The 23,961-nt window shown below is 41.2% G+C and overlaps 1 protein-coding gene across 4 annotated transcripts in view; it reads right to left on the reverse strand.

Annotated features, from left to right (window-relative positions):
• The window catches only part of dock1 (dedicator of cytokinesis 1), a 263,022-nt gene that overhangs the window by 162,935 nt on the left and 76,126 nt on the right, over nt 1-23,961 (reverse strand). For 2 of the 4 annotated variants that reach the window (XM_028961080.1, XM_028961082.1), the window contains exons 23-26: nt 14,597-14,705; nt 12,976-12,987; nt 8,502-8,572; nt 1,111-1,217 (exon numbers count right to left, since the gene is read on the reverse strand). In XM_028961080.1, the coding sequence (XP_028816913.1) occupies nt 1,111-1,217; nt 8,502-8,572; nt 12,976-12,987; nt 14,597-14,705 (299 nt within the window). The remainder of the gene's footprint in view (nt 1-1,110; nt 1,218-8,501; nt 8,573-12,975; nt 12,988-14,596; nt 14,706-23,961) is intronic. The other 2 variants (XM_028961081.1, XM_028961083.1) reach the window with 1 other exon arrangement.

Genomic DNA, 23,961 nt, shown 5'->3' on the forward strand with positions numbered 1-23,961 from the left:
GTACTTGTGTTTACCAACTGTTTATTCAGTTAAATAGCTGCATCCATGTTACCACGTCACGTTTGATGTGGTAATTTCACAGTTCAAAGACTCGTTCTTGCCCCCTACAGTGTATTTCGGCTAGGTATACATCCGCGCTAAAATATCACGGTGAAAGTCATCATAGTGTAGCAGTTCTTCTTCTGCGTTGTGTAACTTTTTGATTTCGTTTCTTGAACCACAAATGATGAGCTGACACCCAAGAGATTTTCTGTGCAAAGTGTATTCTGTACAAAAAGCAAGGTCGCGTCAGAATATCGCGTCTTTCTGCACCTCTCCCTACTCTCACAACTCACGCCATGTGTCCAAGAGAACTGAACATTAACATAAAGCATTCACAATTTACAATACTGCATACCTGTACAAAAAGCAAGGTCGCGTCAGAACATCGTGTCACACATTGCGTGTTTCTGCACCTCTCTCTACAATATACAGTATTAAAAGAACATAAAAAAATATTCACAAAATAACACACATGCAAAATATTCCTAATATGTACATAAATTAAAATGAAAGAAATAACTTTTTGCACACAAACCCCACGCACCTCTCACAAATCACGCCATGTGTCCAAGAGAACTAAAACGGGTCTCAAAAACAAAATAAACGTCTTTAGAAAATAAAAAAATAAAAGACACAAGACAGAAGAAATATACTTATAAATCTAGTGTAACCATTTAACTCCAGCACAATAGCTTGCGTAGTATAGACCCAGCTCCCAACCCAACTTTGTGAATAGATTAACGGCGGTATTTTTTTTAGTGCCCGATAAGAGTCTCATGTGCCGATAACGGCACACTACTAGTTAATACTCATGAATATTATGTCCATACCACATATACATAACACACCATTATTACATGTATGCTATGCTGACCCTCCCCAAAGGGGTAATCTTTTTTTTTTTTAAAGTGTGGGAACAAATAACGTAGAATAGGAGAATAAGATAGAAAAATAAAATCAACACAACCAGATATGGGGAGAGAAGGAGGTTGAGAGCAAAAAAACTGCCAGAGGTAGGAGATTGCAGCCCAAAAGAGGGACCAGACAGCAGGGAGAAGTCATACGTACCATGCTGGGTGAAAAGGTCACTGTGGACAATGTCGATCAGGCAGGAGAGCTTCTGTTTTACCAGCTTACCCACCGGGACCTTCAGGGTGAACTCTGTAAACAGCTTACTGTGGCAAACAGAGAGACAGAAAGGCAGATATTTAGTGTCCAAGCTTTGGAGGTAAAATAGCTTAAAGTTATAACAGGATAGCTGCCTGTAGTAAGTTTTTTCCCCCATTTCTTTCATTTTCCAGATGAATGTGGCATGCCATGGCGGCTGGACAACTTTAACATGAAAACCCAGGGCTGATTACTCAGGATTGCACTCCAACAAACAGCAGGTCCCCTTTTCTGAAAGAGAAGGGCTGAGAGCGTGGGCTCCCCTTCATACAGCTCCAGCCACTTGTGCAGCTGAAGTGCTGCCACACAAAAAGGAGCCCAGGAAACCCTGGCAGCGGATGAGAGGCTTTTGTGATGGCCTCAAGTCGGCTCCTGCCACAGACACTGCTGATTCCCAGGGTGCAGCGGACGGCCGTCTCTAGCCGCCTACTGCCTCCAGGCCAGCCCTCTGCCTTTGGCCTGCTCCTGTGGATGAGCGTGTGCAAATTTGAAACACAGTTTGCGTTAAACAAATGTAGCCAATTGTTGAACTACCAATAGGCCGACCACACGTCCTCTTTTTCCCTCAAACATGCCCTCTTTTCCCCATAAATGTCCACTTTTTGAGACCTGGAAATTGCATCTGACAAAGGTTTTGGAATTGTCTGGGCTTTTGAGCATTAACACCATTTCACTAATGGAACAGTTTCCTGCCCAAACAATAGTAACTCCTTCAACCCTCCTCAGCTCTGTTTTCAGACATTTTGATCTTTGCTAGCTTTATGCAGTGAACCACATCACATAGTACTGTATGCATTGCTTCTGTATTCAAGCACCTAAGCAGCTGTGTTTGTCAGCTAATAAGTAATGTAAATGCACACAAAATGCTAATTTCTGTCTCTTTTAGGTTGACTTCGTGGGAGGAGTTGAAGCCTACCAGCTCCACCTACAATCTGCCTATTGGTCACCACTACCTATATAAAGAGACTTCGTATGGTGTTCGGGAGGTTCCCAGGGTCTGCTAGGCCCTTACTCTTTTGGGAGGGTCCATGGAGACCTGCAAGGAGCTCTGTTGGGGATCTCATTCATGTGTCTTGTTGCTTTGTGTGATAGACCCCTTTATTGTTAGCCTGTGTTAGCCTGTTAGCTTTATGTGCCCTTCTGGTTAACATTTGTTCGTGTTTGAGTTATCCCTGCAGGACCACCCCTTCCTTTAGGCTGTACTGATGTTGGTTAGCTGTGCTGAGTCTGCTGTTTTATTGTACCTGTTATCTCAGTGTAAATAAAAGCACTGTTTGTATGGTTTGTTTGGTTGTGTGTATGAAACAATGGACGCCCTCCTCTCCACACGAGGGTTTGACCAGAACGCGAATAAGGGTTCGCAAGATGGTGCAGGAGCTTCAGCTTTTGCCAACTGGAGTATCAGCGTGAGCTTGAGCTCAGAAAGATGGAGCAGTAGGTTGGAATGGAACGTGACCAAGTACCAGTGTAAGCGCTGAGTGTGCTTTTGTGTAAAGCTCCCATTCTGGTTAAGTCTAGGACTGCTGTCGTATGGCGGAGCATCTGTTTGAGGGCCTACTGTCTCAGGGTATTAGACCCCAGAGCAGTGTGGATTTGGATCAACCAAAGGGTTGATATTTGGTCCCCTCTGTTGGGATCTCATTCATGTGTCTTGTTGCTTTGTGTGATAGACACCTTTGTTGTTAGCCTGTGTTAGCCTGTTAGCTATATATGTGCCCTTCTGGTTAACATTTGTTCTTGTTTGAGTTATCCCTGCTGGATCAGCCCTTCCTTTAGGCTGTACTGATGTTGGTTAGCTGGGCTGAGTCCACTGTTTTATTGTACCTGTTAGCTCACTGTAAATAAAAGCACTGTTTGTATGCTTTGTTTGGTTGTGTGTGTAACAGTGGACGTCCTCCTCTCCACACCCTAGACCCCTAGATTTAGGAACATGACACCAACAAAATGCCCAAAACTGATCACCAAGGTCATGCTGAAATTTATCACAATCATTGATTTAGATCATATAATGGCCCAGCCCTACACCTGGGCAGCACTGACCCATCTTCTTCAGGTAGATACCTCATTCTCACATGATTGTTTTCCGTTTTATTACATCACCTAAGAGGACAGGGTGGCTAAGTGGACGTGCAATCGGAAGTTCTCTTTCAAGCATTTTTTTCAGTATCTCACTATGGGAACACCCCTTGAGTCGTTCTTCATAAGCACTCTCCCAATACGCCAGTACTGACTGCCTGACAATTGTGATGCATGCGCAGAGCATAAATACTGTAATGCTGCATCACAGCTTCAGTCTTTTACCTCTTTTCAGTCTCAACCTAGGCAGATGTGATACAGAAAGACCTCGGTCGCTGAACGCTAGCTTCCAGCGTCACATCGGGTAAGATCAAGTTTGCAACCACATGGCTAGTCTGTCTCCAAACAGTAGAGGAGGACAGAATTTCATGGAGCAATCCATTTTTCACCAAGAAATCAGTCCACGGAGTGTCAATGGGCCGACATGGAGAACAGCATTATTTTTGAGCCTGCATCCTGTCGAGCTCGTCATGGAATCTCATCTCGCCCCTACACAAAAGGTCTTGATGAACGCAGCAGGCCACACCCTGCCATCTAAGTTGGAGTGCCTTCAGTCCTCCATGATGGAAAAATGCAACAAGGCTGTGGAGACATCTGTGAGGGCGCTGAACTCCTGATGACCTACCAGGCAGAACTGTCCAGAACCTGTCCAGCCTCTCCCACAAGGAGAAGACGCAACTGCTAGACATGCCGGTAGATCCGAAAGGACTGTTCGGTCCCGCAGTGGGCCGAACAAAAACGGTGCAAAGAGAAAAAGAGGGAGGGCGAAGCACTGCAGTTATGCCTTCAGAGCCTGACACTCAGGCTGAAGTCAAGCTGCATGAGCTGATGGGTGCCTGGGCGAGGAAACCTTTCACACCGAGCGCAGGGCAGGGTGGACAATAACCCCCCCACTGCAGCTCAGGGCTCAAGGAAGAGCCCTGTGGGACCTCAGTGGGTGGTAGTAGCCTAGTGGGTAACACACTCGCCTGTGAACCAGAAGAACCAAGTTCAAATCCCACTTACTACCATTGTGTCCCTGAGCAAGACACTTAACCCTAAGTTGCTCCAGGGGGACTGCCCCCGTAACTACTGATTGTAAGTCGCTCTGGATAAGGGCGTCTGATAAATGCTGTAAATGTAAGAAAAACACATGCCCTAGTGTGCTTTCCCCAACCCAGAGGGCAAGCTAAGCCAGATGCAAGCCTTCCCCAGTCGTGGAGGGGCTAGATTCCCCAGTTACCTGCCCCAGAAACATCACGCAAGGGTCGCCATGCCGCTTGCAGTTCACGGCGATATGAAGCAGAGGAAAGATGGACACTCAGATGGCCCACTGGAGCCTCAACTGTGTCCATAAGCACACACCAGTGCACCCCTTCCCTAATAAAATTGTTCATTCGTACAATTCGGGCTGAGGGCACAACTGCCACCTGCAAATGATGGAGTGATGGAGTGATGAAGACATGCGCGGTGCCCCTGGGGGCATCATGCGTTTGTGACGACGGCCGCTCCTGTGGGAACAATTTTAAGCAGGAAATTCATTACGATGGATGCTTCCCTGGTGGGCTGGAGGCCACACGAGAGCAAGTCGGTGAATGGTGTCCACATCAATTGCCTGGAGCTCCTGCCAGTGACTCCGGCACTGGGACATTTTCTCACCCTTCTCAGGGGGGTGTCATGTTCTGCTGAGGACAGATAACACTATGGTGGTGGTCATTTGCAAGAGCTGCTGGATGAGAGAAGGGCCTTTTCCATAGTTAAGGTGTACCTCAACACCATATCGGCTTGTCATATGGGTTTTGGTGACATGACTGTGTCTGTACCCACATACTCGCCGTCTCCCGCCAGTGTCAAAACCCCTTGCCCCCTCATGGGAACTGTCGGTCCTGCTTGATGGGACTCAACTGTTCCCCCTTTGAACCGCTGCATTGGGTGGATCTTAATTCTCATGTTGAAAACTGTAAGAATGGACATCGCGGGAGCCTGCTTTGTCTTGCATAACAGATGTCTGCAGGGGGAAGTGTAACATTCCTGTGTCGACGGTTGTGGGTGAAGATTCGACACCCCGGTTTTTACATGTCTTTTGTCCGACGTCAACGTGCGAAGTATCAGCCGTCAGGACCGCCCACCCTCTTTGTCTTCACCAAATGGGAGGCACTGGGGGCGTGACATCAGAAACAACAGGTTCTGATTGGTCAGTGACAACTTCCTGTAGGCCAGTGACAACTTCCTGTAGGCCAGGGGTATAAATGTCTGCACACATGTGGAAAAGGGAGCTCTGAGCTATCTTGCTCAGGGGGGTTTCCCTCTCTTTCCCTTCTCTTTCTCTTCTCCCTCTTTACTCTTTCTTCTCATGTTTACTTTCTCTGTAACCTTGGTACCTTTTTACATTCAATATTCACATGTAACTACAATAATTATTTACCGGTGTTAATAAATTAGAAACTGTTCATTTCTAACCTCTGTTGTGCCATGCCTCTTTCTGCCAGGTAACATCAAATTGGAGTGGTTGAATACAGTGCTTTGTGTGGAGGGAGAAAGAGTTTTTTCTACACACTCTATTCTCTTCTCCTACGCCACATGGTCTTCATGTGTGGCTTTTTACAAAACTTACTGGTTACTGGTGTTGGCTTCAACCAATAGAGTCAGTGAGATTCACGCACTGTCTGTCAATCCGGCATGTTTGCAGTTTGTGCAGGGAGGTGCAAGAGTTTTGTTAAAACCGAACCCCGTTTTTACACCACATTGTGGTTTCTCTTTCGGGGAATGTCTTCCAGTGATTTTTGTGCTGTGGTGCACTGGATGTCACCACACGTTTGTGCAATTCTACCAGCTCGATGTCACAGTGCAGTCTCTGCCGCATAACGTGTTCAGCATAACCTCTCCAATATCAAGTCTAACGTCAAGCTGAACTGATTAATCTCTGTTAGCACAAGTGAGGTATCTCACCAGACCACCCTCCTTGCGGAGAGAGAGGAAGAGGTTTGCTTATTTAGATTGAATCTGTGACACAGCGTTGCGGGGGCGTGTTCCTATAGTGAGATACCTCACTCATGCTATCAAGAACTTGGGTTACCGGGGTTAAGTTTGCATTTCAAATACCGAACCACCAAGGTACCACTGAGATGCCATTGAGCAAAGTACCATACCCACACTGCTCCCCGGGCTACTATCATGGATGCCCACTGCATACTAAGGGTCGTGGGTTAAAAGCAAAGGACACATTTCATTGTGTCACTGTGTGCTGTGCTTCACAGTGACTATCACTTCACATTCACTAAGTCAATGGTTGTCAAACTTTTCACAACTGACTCGCCTGTTATCAATACTGCAGTCAAAACATACCGCAAATAAATAAAATATATTAACCTAACTATAGATACTAACTGTACTACATCAGTGGACAAAGGTTTTGAGAATGACACAAATACTGTTTTTTTTCCAGTGTTTTTAGATATTTTCTCAGTTTCTGTGGTGTGTTGAAGTATGTAGTACAAAGTATGAAGTACAAATTCACCTCTTCCACCACTGTAGCCAAAAGCTTCATGTTCATTTAGGCCTACAGCAGAACATCACATCCGTAAGTCTGGAGTGACAGCAAAAACAGTATAAATAAGGAAGTAGAACCTCACATCAACTCTAATTTAAGCACTCACCTAAAACACAAATTACCTCAGCACCAGTCATACCCATCCCACATCAACATAGCCATGAGGGCAGGAAGAGAGTTAGGCATGAGTGAGAATGGTGGCTTGGGGGTCCACAGCAGAGAGTCTGAGAGAGTCACACTCAATCACAGCGTGACACCATGACCTTTCTCCCCTAGATCAGAGACAGAGCAGTGGGTTCTCAGCAGCCTCCTTCCTCCTGTCCTTCTCACACACTCCTCCCCAGAGGACATGCCTTTTAACAAACAGGTGTTTATGAAAATTGGTCAGAAGAATGGGTGTGGTCAAACATTTGTGAACACACATCACGTTCTTGTAAGATAAGATTATCCTTTATTAGTCCTACAAGTGGGAAATTTTCTTTCCAATATGTATCGTGAATAAACTGCAATCTTTACGACACAAAGGCACCTGAAAAGTGCAATTTTTCGAAAGCATTTACACAGATGTGTTAATGGTCACCACACAGGTCACACATTTAGAAAATACATGCAGATTAGGTTCATTTCTTTGCTATAAAGGCCATCTCTCCTATTAAAAACTGGAAAAAAAATAGACAAGGTTCTTAAAGCAGCGACAGCTTCATCACAGTGAAACAAGGGCTAAATGCATGATAATGATATTCATAACATCACAAATTAGCCAGAGTGGTGGGCATTGCTAAGTGGTGTCCTTTCTATGTTGCCACAGCAACCAGAACCAAGCATCATGGTGACATCCCAACCACACATCTGATCAGACAAGAAAGTACCCCACTTGTCACTATTGCAAATACAATGAACCAATGCAAATCAACAGAGACCATGGCGAGGCATCAGAAAAACTATCCAAATTCCAGTGCACCCACCACTAAGGCAAATCACTTCACAAACTCTAGCAAGGGAGGGATTCTCTCACGTGAAAGACTATAAGACAATTGGAAAACCAAACAAAGATCAATATAAGGCACTAAATGAGTGTTCGCTAATGTCACGTCACGTCTACAGAAATTAAATAGAAACAAGAAGGAACTGCTTGCTAGTAATCTGTTTCTCAGAAAGGATAAACTACTGTTTATATGTATTTTTTTCTGAAACCTGTAATATGAAAGAAGGCCATAGCAATAATGGTCCTTATATTTTACAATAATTGTGACAATGAAAATTAAATGTTCATATATGTTCATTTTCAAATAATATTGTCTTCTATGTATATCTTGAAACATCCCAAAATGTATCATAATATTAAAAAAATATATTATGTTAAAATATATAATTAGGTAAACACAGTCTTAAAAGCATTTAACTTATTTCAACATTCACTCTTTTGTCAAAAAGTTTTTTTTATTTAATATTTGTAAAGCACTTTGAATTGCCACTGTGCATGAAAAGTGCTAAATAAACAAACCTGCTTAACCCCCTATTTAACAGAACATCCATTTTCACAGATGTTGGTGTAAATAATGCAAAACCCCAGATATTCCTGTCACTGCTGACAGTTGATGTCATCTTCAGCAACACATTTCTGCTTTTATGATGCCCTAAGAGCAAAGCAGCATTGTGGGGTTGGTCCTGATTGTCCAAAGCTTACCTGAGCTCCTTCGGATCAAAAACGTGCTTGACATCGTTAACAATGGTGGGGAGATATTTCAGTGCAGCATTCTTAAAGGAAAAAAAGAGAGAGAGGAAAGTACTATCAGCACAGGATGTTAGGATGCAAATCAAACAACAAAAAAATGACCTATTAAACCTTTTTTCTGCCCTCTGAATTCTACACACAACACCCCAAAATGACAACGCAACTTGAGGTTTTGGCATATAACTTAAAAATGAACAAACTGAGAAATCACATGTAAATAAGTATTCACAGTCTTTGGAGCTTAAAATTGAGCTCAGGTGCACCCTGTTTCCCCTCATCATACTTGAGAGGTTTCTGCAGCTTAATTGGAGTCAGTTGACAAAATTTAGAAAGGCACACACCAGTCTATATAAGGTCATAGTTGACAGTTCATGTCAGAGCACAAAACAAGCCTGAAGTCAAAAGAATTGTCTGTAGACCTCCAAGACAGGATTGTCTCATGGCACAAATCTGGGGAAGGTTACAGAAAACCTGTAACATCATCCATAAAGCTGGCTGACCACCTAAAATGAGTGATCAGGGAAGAAGGGCCTGAGTCAGGGAGGTGACCAAGAACCTGATGGACATAAGAGAAGGACAACCATCTCTGCAGCAATCCACCAATCAGGCCTGTATGGTAGAGTGGTCAGACAGAAGCCACTACTTACTACAAAGGCACATGGCGGCCTATCTAAAATTTGCCAAATGGCACCTGAAGGACTCTCAGACTATAAGAAACAAAATGATCAGGTCTTTGGTGTGAATGCCAGGCATGATGTTTGGAGGAAACCAGGCACTGCTCATTCCCATGCCGATACCATCCCTACAGTAAAGCATGGTGGTGGCAGCATCATGCTGTGGGGATGTTTTTCAACTACAGGAACTGTTAAGACTAGTCAGGATAGACGGAAAGATGACTGCAGCAAGAGACATCCTGGATAAACATGAATCCATGTTTATCCAGGAAATATGAAATATGAAAATGCCTGTACGCCGATGGAGCTTGAGAGGTGCTGCAAAGAGGAATGGGCCAAACTGGTCAAGGATAGGTGTGCCAGTCTTATGGCATCATATTCAAAAAGATTTTAATTGCTGCCAAAGGTGCTTTGACAAAGTATTGAGCAAAGGCTGTGTTTTGCTCAGGTTTTTTTAGGTCTAATAAATTTGCCAATACTGCAGGTAATCTTTTTTCACATTGTCATTATGAGGTATTGTGTGTAGAATTCTGATGGAAAAAATGCATTTAATCCGTTTTGGAATAAGGCTGTAACTGTGCAAAAAGTTATGCACTGTGAATACTTTATGGACGCACTATAATTTAGTCATTTGGTTTTAATAGGTGTAAACAAATACAACAAGCCTTTTTACAAGTTTGTGAATCAGGACGCACCACTAGATGAAAGTGTATGACTGTTGTCACTGTATAACATTCAAAGACATCTGCAATTATGTGATGGTTTGTTACTTCTCTATTAATATGTAATATTGTTCTCAGCTCAAACTGATGCATTCTGTAACAGTAGCCTAAATGAAAAGCAGGCAAAATATAAAAGGCCGTAAACTTTACACACAGCATTATATGCTACTCTCTGTGGAAAAATCTCACTCCACATCTCACTCACTGCATGTATTACAGTGGAAGATAAATAATGACTGGTTTCTTTACACAGGTTCCTAATAGCAGAGCTCTGTGTTTTTCAATTATCTTACCCGTCCATTGTAATTAGGCAGTCTGGAGGAAAGTAGCTTGGTTCAAATGCTTGATTAGCAGGTGGTGTTTTAAGAACCACAGTTTGGGGAAGGTCGCTTTTGCTGGGGAGGGTTAATTTCCTTTTGAGGACTGAACTACACTGTAATTGAAGCAACAGGCTAAAGCTCAGGCAGAAGGGTCACATCTCAGGTCATTGCCAGCATTTGGATTTGTATTCTTGTTATTGTATTCATGTTGTATTCTTTGTATTCATGGACCAACTTACGAATTAATATTTGGCTTGTCATCATACAAATGTAGACACTTGCTACTTGTCAGTGAGACCATTTGTGCAGGTGTAAGCCATATACAATATAATACAGTATAGGGTGACAAAAGGAAAATATTGGTAATGTGATGGAATGGTTAATCATATAAATGAGATCTGCACCAGGCTAAAACATTTTCAATGTTTGCACATGCCACTAATGGATGGGTGTGAGTGGAAGCCATCAAAAATGAAGAATGGGTGGTTGCAGCCTAGTGGCATAGCACACTCGCCTATGAACTAAATGACCACAAAGTCACAGGTTCAAACCCCACTTCCAGGTGGACTGTCCATATAACTAATGAAGTTGCTCTGGATAAGGGCATCTGATAAATGCTGTAAATGTAAATAAATGTAGGAATGTGCATGAGAGTCAATCAGGCCCCTCCAATTTTAAACTCATTATAGATTGTGTTCTAGGTAACTAAAATAATTACATTATTATTAAAGCATGTTTTCAGTGGTAAATGCATGGAATTTAAGGCTGTTCGGCATAACTGTGTATTAGTGGTTTGTGCAAATTTAAATGGCTGTTCTGCTGTAATGCTGCCATCTATAATCCAATTAGAATTTAGCACATGGGGCTGTGACAAGCACTACACGATTAGGAAAATTTTTAGTTAGTTATTTATTTATTTTTTAAACAGCAAAAGCATGGAAGTCACTATCAGTCAATGGTCATAAAGTAAGAGCAAGCTCCCAGATCTGTTCAGTCATTTCTTTTCCATTTGCCCACAGTATTTGACTCAAACTAATCAGACATGAAAAGCATAGTTTTCCCAAAATTTTCATTTTCCCAATTAGCAACCTGAATTTGGGTCTCAGCCTGCTGTAATCACAAGCAGCATTCAAGCCACAGAGAGAAAAGAGCCGAGCAGGCGCCCACTCAAAATCATGAAGCTGGGTGTTTTTAGGACGGGGGAGTTGCTAACATGATTAGGATTTGCACAGTGTGTCTCCCAGGGCAAGCTAATATTGCTGGGTCTTCCCTGCCTCATTTATTAAAGAAAAGAAAATTTGAGTTAGAATGCAAATAAACTACTTGTGAATATATTAGTGTATGCAATTTAAAAAAACAACGTGCCATGGCCTGACTCCAGAGGAGTGCCCTGGTCTGGAGTTTAGTGTCATCATCATTGTCACCATGATTGCCCTAAGCATGTGCACCTGTTGTTATGTGTATAAATGCAGTCCTATCATGTGTATTCTTCGACTGGTCATTGCATTTGAATGTTTGTGTTACATCTTGTATTTTGTGTGCTGTTTCTTTGTAAATTCCCTGTCCAGTCAAAGTCGTTCGAAAGCATCCTTCCTGCCACCGTGACACGTCATATCGTAATAGAACAGTACTATTACCATCAATACTACTATTCTGTGCAATCTTCAAATATGTTCAGCGTTTTTAGTATTATAGGGTATAATCTAACCCATGCTATGATTAAGTGCATTTCAACTAAAATGGATCAATTCCATAAAATTACATTATAAAAAAAAAAAGAAGAAAACAGTATAGAAAGCTAACAGCAAAATGTACAAACACAAACACAATCGTGTGTGTCTTTACAACTAAATACACAGTGCATATTCTCCATTAATCACCTGTGCCATGACCATGTTTAGTCCTCCAGTCCTCATAAATAAAAACTTTTTCAGTATTCACACATGAATAAAACAACATAAACCTCACTGAACTTGGAGCATGGATACTGCAAGTCGTCGCTACACTCTTATCAGACCTTCTCAAGGTCACCGAAGAGTAGCTTCACATAAAGTGTTTGTTGAGCTTCCTGCATTATTAGTCCCATCAAAAATGAAGGAACAGGATGGACACACACTCAAAACTCAAACAAATGCATGCATATTTGCAATTACGGAGAAGCAGACACATAGAGGAACTAACCGACATAGGCATGTGTGCAGACGTGTACACACACACATTCAAACACACACACACAGCAGATGTTTTTCAAGATGTTCTGCAGAGGTGTGACTGAGACAGAATGCATCACTTTTTAGGCTCTGGGCAACCATGCGTGCACACACACATACACAGGCGCGAGCAAGCAGGATTACGGTGGCTGGGAGCCTCTCCAGCGGCCTGGTTCCTCAAGATCAATTTTTAATTTACTGACATTTCAGCTAATATCTCAGCCAATTACACAGCAAGTGCCTCCAAATTGACTTCCAGCCCTCTCCTAAGGACCTGACCCCTTGTTTGGTGAGTGTGTACGTGTTGTGAGTATGAGTGTATGAGTGTGTGTGTGTGTGTGTGTGTGTGTGTGTGTGTGTGTGTGTGTGTGTGTGTCAAACAGCATGCAGGGACCTGCATGCAAGGACAACTGACTAAAGGACAGAACGAACAGGAAATTAGTGCAAAAAAAAAGAAAAACAGACAGATGGAAAGAGGAGAACAAAGCTGCCAGAAATACCTTGAGGAGGAGCTACAAGAAGTGGTGCCCAGGTGCAGAAGGTCAAAGGTCAAGGACAAACACAGCAAGAGAAACACAGACTTGAAACAGAAAACATCACACAGAAATTTCTATCATACATAGCTAAATTTTGTGTCACTCACACACACACACACACACACACACAAAAAGAGCTGAAATCACAGTGAGAATCCTAATGAAAAGAAGAAAAACGCTGCACACACATTTTGAAAGCTACACTGGAAGAAAGGTATAAAAAGAGGAAGTAAACAAGAGTCAGAACAATTTCCCACAAAGCATCTTGATTCTAAGCAGCTCATAAATCATCTTAGATTTGCAGAGCTGTGACCTAAAAGCATTGTAACGTAAGAGCTCCTACAAAATGCTCTTAGGAGTCCAACCAAGAGGCACTGGTGAAGTTTCCAGCTAGACCAACATGTTCTGCTACTTCAATACTTGCAATTCTGATCTTGATGCTGACAAGAACATGCTAGTTGTAATTTGAAACGTTTGTTGCCCATGCTGACCCATGTTCACCACCAAAAGTGGCTACAATGGGCAATTGAGCATCAGAACCTGATCATGGAACATCAGAATAAGGTGTTCTGGCTCCATGAGTGTCATTTACCTGGGGAAGACATGGCACCAGAATGGCTCTATGGGAAGAAGGTAATCGGGGGAAGGCAGTGTGATGCTGCCTCGAAACCTTGGGCCCTGCATTCACATGGATCGTACCAAAATACACCCCTTGCTGAAAGAGGTGTCAATGCCTGACAATAGTGCCTTTCATTTAGAAGGATAATGGTTTGAGGAACAAAAAAACTAAATTGAGGAGTTGAATTCACCCCAGATCTAGATCCAATTGAGAATCTGAGGGATATGCAGAAAAATAACATACAGCACTTAAAGAATCTTCAACTTATTATTTGGTGATTGGTGTATGATTTCCTACACTGGAGAGAGTGAGCTGTTTGCATGAAGAGTAAATTGACAAAAAAGATGGGAAAAGTGTTTCAGCCAAATCACATCACAAATTGCACTAATAGCAACAGAGCCTCAGATTTGAACTGCCAATATTCATGTTACAAAAGTACAAAGCTGCAAAACACTTGAGTCTTAGGAGACTTGGAGCCAGGAGTCCATAAAAAAAAAACAAGAAAAAAAAATAAACCTGCAAGTTACACAGAGGATTAAACATGGGGCTCCCTTAATACCCCAGTGTTTACTTAACAATTACACAAGATAATGAATTATGAGCTGGGTGCACTCCACTGCTCTCAGACTGTAATGCAATCAAAGACATTTTATTCTCACCGCTTTCCACAGCCAAACATCTTGATTAATGAAACGTGACCAATGCTCGACAATGCACAAAATATAAAAAATAATGAATTTAGAAAAAGTCTATATATTCAATCTATATAAAATACACTAGCCCCTCTGAATATCTTACTATTTTAGAGCCTTATTTTCAATTCAAGCTAAATGAAAATTGATTCCTGTATTTCAGACAATGAGCTGGAGTGGATCAATCACAGATGTGAAATCAACAAATGGTGACTTTATGCAACAGCCTAGGAGAGAAGTTCATGGGTTAATTCAAAGTGACCTTGGACCTCACCTTAACTGTGCTAGTGTTCTCGGCACTGCTGTTCATCATAACATTGAAGGAGGTAAAGAGGTTCCTCAGAGACTCCATGAAATCTGTTTCACCCTTGTTCTCATAAAGCCTGTAGAAGACATGAGACAAAATTCAAAACTTTTAGACATCTTGGAACATATGAGAGAGGATCAATGGTGTGTTCCATCCAAACTCAGAAGTCAGACACCTCCTGAACCTTGGATTTCCGACTTCCCATAATCCATGTCTTTTCAAGTCATACAAGACTGTGAGACTGTGTTTTTATTAGTGGTGGGCTGTTATCGGCGTTAACGTGCTGCGTTAACATGAGACTCTTATCGGGCGATTAAAACGTGCTGCGTTAACGTGAGACTCTTATTGGGCGATAAAAAAAAAATATCGCCGTTAATCTATTCACAAAGTTGGGTTGGGAGCTGGGTCTATACTACGCAAGCTATTGTGCCGGAGTTAAATGCTTACACTAGATTTATGTGTCTTGTGTCTTTTAGTTTCTTATTTCCTAAAGACTTTTATTTTGTTTTTGAGACCCAGTTCAGGTCTCTTGGACACATGGCGTGAGCTGTGAGAGGTGCGTGGGGTTTGTGTGCAAAAAGTTATTTCTTTCATTTTAATTTATGTACATATTAGGAATATTTTGCATGTGTGTTATTTTGTGAATATTTTTTTTATGTTCTTTTAATACTGTATATTGTAGAGAGAGGTGCAGAAAGACACAATGTGTGACGCAATGTTCTGACGCGACCTTGCTTTTTGTACAGGTATGCAGTATTGTAAATTGTGAATGCTTTATGTTAATGTTCAGTTCTCTTGGACACATGGCGTGAGTTGTGAGAGAAGAGAGAGGTGCAGAAAGACGCGATGTGTGACGCGACGTTCTGACGCGACCTTGCTTTTTGTACAGAATACACTTTGCACAGAAAATCTCTTGGGTGTCAGCTCATCATTTGTGGTTCAAGAAACGAAATCAAAAAGTTACACAACGCAGAAGAAGAACCGCTACACTATGATGACTTTCACCTTGATATTTTAGCGCGGATTTATACCTAGCCCAAATACACTGTAGGGGGCGAGAACGAGTCTTCGAACTGTGAAATTACCACTTCAAACGTGACGTGGTAACATGGATGCAGCTATTTAACTGAATAAACAGTTGGTAAACACAAGTACATCTTATTGAACATAATTTATTTTCATCACCAATTATCATAGTAGAACAGCTTTCTCAAGCAGTTTGTGATGCATTTTGGAAACAGGAGAGAAACCCGTTCTCAAAGACTTACTTTTAGTCATTATTTGGGTAGTACACATCTTCTGAATGCCTTCGTCAGAATTCAAATGAGCCATTTTAATCTAGATCAATCTAGAATAATATAGATTAATGTTGCTTATTCAATATTAATCTAGATTAATTGTGTTTACTCTAGATTCATCTAGATTAATTCCAAGATTACAGTGAGATTAATCTAGTTTAAGAAAATTAATCTATGCCCACCTCTAGTTTTTATACACAAATGATGGTGTATTGAAATGTTTCACATTACCTTGCTAACTATGGCTAACCAACAACAGGCACTGCTAACAATGATTTTCCAACATTTCCAACAAGTCGGGTGTGGTGTCAGGTTGGGTGTGGCATTATTGCCATAAAAAATAAAACTATTACCTCCAAGTTCCTGCCATCCAGGAAACAGTGGAGTTAGCAAATTATTATAAAATCAGCATACAAATGCTACACTAACTGTGCCAAATAGTTGGGAGTGTGAAGGCCAGGAAACTGCCATGGGACAGGGACACACCCAAAGCTGGCTGAAGGTCTTCTATCATCATGAAGAGGGTGGCAGGGGCATTCTTCATTGAGTATGAAGGCGGACTTAAATTGTCCAAAAATGTGGGTGTTAATGTTAACACACACATGCACACAGCCATTCATTGCAGGGATTTCAGGGATAACTTTCAGGCTCCAAACACACACACACACACACACACACACACACAGCTTCACATCAGGACAGACTGTCACTCATTCAAGGGCTGGTTCCTCATGTGTGGCTTAAGGTGATTATGTGCTCTGTTCTACCATGTCAAAGCAATGTTCCACTGGCCAGTCCCAGGGCTTAGAAACTTCATGATCTCTCTGTCTCTCTCACTGTCTGTCTGACACACACACACACACACACACACACACACACACGCACACGCACACGCACGCACGCACACGCACACACACACACACACACAGACTTACATACTGCACATCACAATAGATAGAAAGTTCTTCAGATTTTGTTTGCATAAAATGTCTGAAGTCTGTGACCATTTTACGCTGCGTGGACAACGTAGTGCAGTGTATATACTGTCAAACGGACCCGGCTTACCATAAAAGTACTTCATCAATGCTACAGCACCTTAACCGAACAAATCCTCACGTAAACCGCACTTCTCCAAGCGGACTCGGAGCTTCTACAAGGTATCGTATTTATTGTACATCACAGCGGCACATGCTTGCACATGCATTGCACACACATGCACTAAGACAAATTCTCTCTCTCTCTCTATTTTGCACATAACATTGCACAAAGACAAACATTCCACCAACTTACCTCATCTGGATACAAGTGGAAAATGAACTGTATTGTTTAAGTTGGATTATTCGTAATACTTTCTTTTTACTATTTTGTACCTTTATACTTTTTTCCCTTTATTCTCAGATGGGCTATAGCAGGGTGTACACCCCTTTTTTCTTTTTTTAATAATAAAAAAAAAAAAACTAAGGACAAATAGGCTATGTTTCATAGTTTTTTTTTTTCCATGTATGTCATTGATTAAATGGGCTTAGTTCTGGAGCCAGTAACCCAAAGGTTTTAAGATGTGATCTAATAAAAGTTTGAATAAAAAAAACTTTTTTGTGAGGAATAACAGCGAATTGCTTGCTCATTTTAAGAGGATTTTCATGTTGCATAACACACTATTGATAGAGTTGTTTAAAAACCCAAAAGTATGAGTTAGTGCTGCACGAGTAATCTAATCGCAATCGCGATGTCAGTCTGTGCAATTACATGAACAACAACAACAACATTTATTTCTTATATAGCCCAAAATCACATACAGTATGTCTCAATGGGCTTTGACAGGCCCTACAGTTGACACCCCCACACTTGACCCTTCTGCACACAAGGAAAAACTCCACACAAAAAAAACTCTAGGAGAGAGAAAAAAAAGAAAGGAAGAAACCTTGGGAAGGAGTGATACAGAGAGGGACCCCCTTCCAGGGTAGAGTGAGCCTGCAAATGGTGTCAGTGCAGGGTTGATGATATAATAATAAGTCCTACAGTTGTAGGGTTGGAGAAGTCCAGGATGTAGTCAGTGTCATGGTCTAGATTACGTGTCCATAATGATGTTAATGGTCCATTTGAAGATCCCTATAGCTGTAGTTGGAACGGTGGTGGTGGCTGTGGTGACCCTCTGGTTTGTTTCATGGTATGTCCTTGTTAAGCAGTTGTCAGGAACCAAGTTTATTTGCTGGTCTCTTCACTGGGGTCTGCCAGTAGTCTGGGTGCTTGATTCAGTGTCTCGGAGAAAAAAAAACAGAAGCAGCGGCAGACGGTTGCACTGTACGACCGATACTGAAATATGTGGTTATAGTGGTATATTGGTGGTACAGTGGCCCGGTACCCTAACTAGGACAGCCTATCTAGGGTGAATTTAACTTTGTCTGTGTCTGTGTCTAACAGAGGGACTCTGTGATAAACTGGACTTTATAATTGACACTGCGTCAAAGTGAAGTGAAATGAGGGTCTAGGACTTTAACAAAAAGCCAGAGAAAACAGATAGGTTTTGAGATTGGATTTAAACACTGAGACTGTGTCTGAGTCCCGGACACTGACAGCCGCTGTTCCACAACTGCGGAGCTCTATAGGAGAAGGATCTGCTCCCAGCTGTGACCTTCTGCACCTTTGGTACCAGTAGTGACCCCGCACCCATTGATGAAAGGGGGCGTGGCGGTTCGTAAAGAACCAAAAGTTCACTCAGGTACTGTGGGGCGAGACCATTTAGAGCTTTATAGGTTAAAAGTAGGATTTTGTAGTCAATCCTAAATTTGATGGGTAACCAGTGCAGTGATTGTAAGACTGGGGTGATGTGGTCAAATTTCCTGGTTCTAGTTAGAACTCTGGCTGCAGCATTCTGAACTAGCTGGAGTTTAATCATGCACCTACTAGAGAATCCAGACAGTAATGCATTGCAGTAATCTAACCTTGATGTAATAAATGCATGGACCAACTTTTCTGCATCATGCATTGAAATTATATTTCTTATTTTCGCAATATTTCTAAGGTGAAAGAATGCTATCCTAGTGACATTATCTACGTGCGAATTGAATGAGAGACCTGCATCAATGATGACACCTAGATCCTTCACTTCAATACTCGGTGAGATAGAAAGGCTATCCAGGGTTATTGTGTAGTCAGCCAGTTTATGCCTGGCTGCTTGAGGCCCAAGTATAAGCGCTTCTGTCTTGTTAGGGTTTAACAGGAGAAAGTTGGTGAGCATCCACTGTCTAATGTCCTTCAGACAATTCTCTATATTGTTCAGCTGCTGCCTCTGATCTGGCATTGCTGACAGATACAGCTGTGTGTCGTCAGCGTAGCAATGAAAGCTAATACCGTGTTTGCGGATGGCGTCGCCTAAAGGTAACATGTATAGAGAAAAAAGTAACGGACCTAGGACAGAACCTTGTGGAACACCAAACTCTACTTTACTATGTGAAGACGAAACACCATTGATGTCCACAAACTGATATCGGTTGGTCAAATATGATCTGAACCATTGAAGGGCTGTTCCCTTAATCCCAATGACATTCTCTAACCTGGCAAGGAGAATAGCGTGATCAATAGTGTCAAACGCTGCACTCAGATCAAGCAGGACAAGCAGCAAGATGCGTCCCTGATCAGAGGCCAACAGCAGGACATTAACCACTTTAACCAGCGCCGTCTCAGTGCTATGATGAGGTCTAAATCCTGATTGATATACTTCATGGATATTGTTACAGTCTAGGTATGTGCTCAGCTGCTGGGCTACGACTTTTTCTAAGATTTTTGATATGAACGGAAGGTTGGATATCGGTCTATAATTTGAAAGCTGACTGCGATCAAGATCCGGCTTTTTAATCAGGGGTCTAATGACTGCTACCTTGAACGAACTTGGTATGTGGCCGGTGCTAAGCGACGAGTTAACAATTTTGAGGGTAGAATTTGTAATTTCGGGTGCTATTTGCTTAAGGAACCTTGTTGGAATCGGATCCAAAGTGCAAGTACATTGATTTGACGACAAGATTAATTTGATTAATTCATGCTCTTTAATAAGGTTGAACCGTTCTAGTCAGTGGTCGTCTATTAGAAGATTATTTGCCATGGAAATATCGGCAGAGCTATTTGTTGTGCTTTTAATCTTCTCTCTATTCGCGACAATTTTAGTATTAAAGAAATTCATAAAATCATCGCTACTATGATGATATTGAGTGGTAGTATCCGTTTCTGTCTTATTCCTGGTTAGTTTGGCTATAGTTTTAAACAGGAATCCGGGATTGTTTTTGTTTTTGTCTATTAACGAGGACAGATACGTTGATCGAGCCATGCTAAGAGCCTTCTTATAGTTACGTAGGTTCTCCTTCCAAGCTATTCGGAATATGTTTAATTTACTTTGATGGCATTTGCGTTCTAATTTCCGGGCGGTCTTCTTAAGCAAGCGCGTGTGAGCATTATACCAAGGAATTAAGTTTTTATCTCTTACTATCTTCCTTTTGAGGGGAGCGACTATATCTAACGTACTACGCAGTGTTAATTCTAGACATTTGGTTGCTTGGTCAAGTTCAGCGGGGTCTGACGGTGAGTTTATCAGCGTTGATAAATCTGGTAAGGTGTTAATAAACCTCTGTGCCGTACTTGATGTAATTGTCCGTTTGTCTCTATAACGAGGGGGATTGAGTTTGTTGCATCTGAGACATATTTTAAAAGCGATGAGGAAATGATCTGAGATCATTTCAGATTGCGGAAGAGTAACTATATCTTCTATATTTAAACCGAAGGTCAACACAAGATCGAGCGTGTGACCACCTTCATGAGTAGGTCCTGTTATATGTTGGTTAACTCCAACTGAGTCTAATAAAGACAGGAATGCGGTTCATAGTGAGTCTTCTAATTTATCACAGTGGATGTTAAAGTCACCGACAATTAGGGCTTTATCCACAGATACAACTAAGTTGGAGACAAAATCTGTAAATTCACTAAGAAACTCAGAATAAGGTCCAGGGGGTCTATAAATAATAATCAATGGAATTAATTTTGGATTTTTATTTTGTGAGACTACATGAGTTATATTGGTATGTAGAATCTCAAAAGAGTTAAATCCTTGTCCGGGTTTATGAGTAATACTGAGGTTATCCTTATAAATTACTGCAACGCCACCTCCTCTTCCAGTTAAGCGAGGATGGAGTACATAGCTGTATCCAGGAGGACTAGACTCGCTCAATGCTACAAATTTGTTTGGTTTTAACCAAGTTTCGGTCAGGCACAGTACATCGAACCCCTGATCTGTAATAATTTTATTGACAATGACCGTTTTAGGTGTGAGAGATCTAACATTTAATAATCCTATTCTTATATCGGGGGTGCTGGTGGTACGTTCAGAAGGAATGATAGTAACGGGTAGTAAGTTGCTGAAACAGACACCCCGTCCAGCCCGTGGAACAGACACAGTGTCAGCATAAAGCTGTGATTTAATGAGTAGTACATGGATTGGATCGGCAACATATCCGATCCATTCTCTCATTCTCTCAAAGTTTGCGTGTTTGGTCACATGACTTTCGATTCGGAGACATATGGTTAGACGCCGCATGATGCGCTGCATCGTACGTCAACGTCGCCGCCATATTGCGATAGGCTCTGCTGTGGTGTGAAGCATATACATGTCTATGGAGAGAAGTGCATAAAAATGCATCACTCTTGTGCTGCTTGGGGCTATACAAACCGCTGTACGCTCCAAACCAGATCCCGGGGGATTACATTTCATAGGTAAGGCTGGACAATTGGTTTGAATATATTTGGCCATTAGAAAATCCCGCTTTATAAGTCTTAACCTTAGCTAAGCTAGGCAAAGCTAGCGAAGCGATGCATTCCTGTGTTCAAGTCAGCCTCCAAACAACATTTTGGCTAAACGTAGGCATTAACTATTTAGACTGTTCTTAGCTGTTTAGTTAACTTTTCTCAAACTTTGAAGGTTTCTTAAAGAAATTCAGCTCAATAACCTTAGCTAAGGTAGCAAAGCTATGCATCCCTGTGTTCAAGTCAGCCTCCAATCAACGTTTTGGTTAAACGTAAGAACTATAACACAGGATTTTATAATGGCCAAATATAATCAAAACAGTTGTTTAGCCTTACCAGGGTTCGACAGTAATGTAAAGAGTTTTTTGTGATTTATTTAATTTAGTAGAATATTGTATTTTGAAAGCACTGGGTATTTCAGGTTGTTATAAGTAGTTTGTATGTTTCACTTTGAAATTAAACATTTCACTATTAGTATGCGACTTTTCATTGATATACAAGCAAGTGTCCTTTATCATATCGCAATCGCATATTGCAATATTGATCTCAATAATTGCAATATGTTTTTTTCCGCAAATCGTGCAGCCCTAGTGATCTCCAGTTTGTAAGGTTAAGTCTTAACCTTAGCTAAGCTAGGCTAAGCTAGCGAAGCTATGCATTCCTGTGTTCAAGTCAGCCTCCAAAAAACGTTTTGGCTAAACGTAGGCATTAACTATTTAGACTGTTCTTAGCTGTTTAGTTAACTTTTCTCAAACTTTGAAGGTTTCCTAAAGAAATTCAGCTCAGTTTACAAATTTTAACCTTAGCTAAGCTAGCAAAGCTATGCATCCCTGTGTTCAAGTCAGCCTCCAATCAACGTTTTGGTTAAACGTAAGAACTATAATACAGGATTTTATAATGGCCAAATATAATCAAAACAGTTGTTTAGCCTTACCAGGGTTTGTCGTTCGACAGTAATGTAAAAGAGTTTTTTGTGATTTATTTAATTTTGTAGAATATTGTATTTTGAAAGCACTGGGCATTTCAGGTTGTTATAAGTATGGTTCGCTTTGAAATGAAACATTTCACTATTAGTACGCAAGATGTCTTTTTCCCCAAATCGTGCAGCCCTAGTATGAGTTATCCGTTTACTCGATTAATCGATGAAGAAAAAAAAAAAAACGACAGAATAGTCCAAAAATAGTTAAATAGTTGCAGCCCTACTGTGCTTAGTTGTGGCCAAGCGGCTAAAGAAGCAGGCTCAAAAATTGACTGCTGTAGGACAAAAATCAACCAACCATCAAAGTGCCACTGAGGTACCCTTGAGCAAGAAACTGTCCCCACACACTGCTCCACAGCCACCAGTTATGGTTGAATGCAGTTAAATGCAGAAGTTGAATAAAGAATTTGTGTGTATAACAATGACAACTAATAACTATAAATCCCACTCATTCCTATCAACACGGACACAGCATTCAAGAGAAGAGACATGCAAAACATCTGTATCTGCTCAGACAACGTTTCCAAGGTAATTAGGCATAACCCACATTCTGACCTTACACATAAATCTGATGTTGGTGAACCCTGAAAACATAAGAAGATTCCCAGACCTTAGCATTCCAAACAAGTCTACACAGTGTGAAATAATCAATTCCTCTCCCCCACTCTCTCTTCCATTCCCTCTAGTCCACTGAGACACTGAGAGGAAAGACAACGCTCTTCATGTTAATCACTTTTAAGTATGCATATTAAAAAAGGGTCATTGCCATTTCTCCAGGTAAATAAAAAAAATTATTCAAATCATGCACTGAAATGTTGAGAGCAAGCCATTTGCTGAATTAATTAAAATCCAGTCTCACAGAGAGTTTCAATTGAGAATTTTTTTTGTTCCAAATATGATTAGGGTTTAACTAAATACTTGGGGCTCAGAAAAGCTCAGCTAAATTGTCTCTTTAAATAAAACATACACGTCCACACCCACCGCTAAAAGAAACAGTAAATTTATTAAATTAAATTATTATGATCAGACAAATAAGTTCATTTCATGCAAACGCCAATTTCGCTTCAAAAGGAAAAAAAAGTTTACCTGTGCTTAAAGTAAAAGCGGTACAAGAAAAAAAGCTGTACTACTCCACAGATTGCAGACTGTATTTAATGAATCATTTCTGACCTAATAAGAACATTTTTATTACGATATTCAATAATTCAATATTTTCAGTACTGCAAAACATGAACAATAGCTTCCCCTGTATTGTGATACATATAATA

This window comes from Denticeps clupeoides, chromosome 2 (assembly GCF_900700375.1).
Source record: "Denticeps clupeoides chromosome 2, fDenClu1.1, whole genome shotgun sequence".
In the NCBI taxonomy this organism is placed as follows: domain Eukaryota; kingdom Metazoa; phylum Chordata; class Actinopteri; order Clupeiformes; family Denticipitidae; genus Denticeps; species Denticeps clupeoides.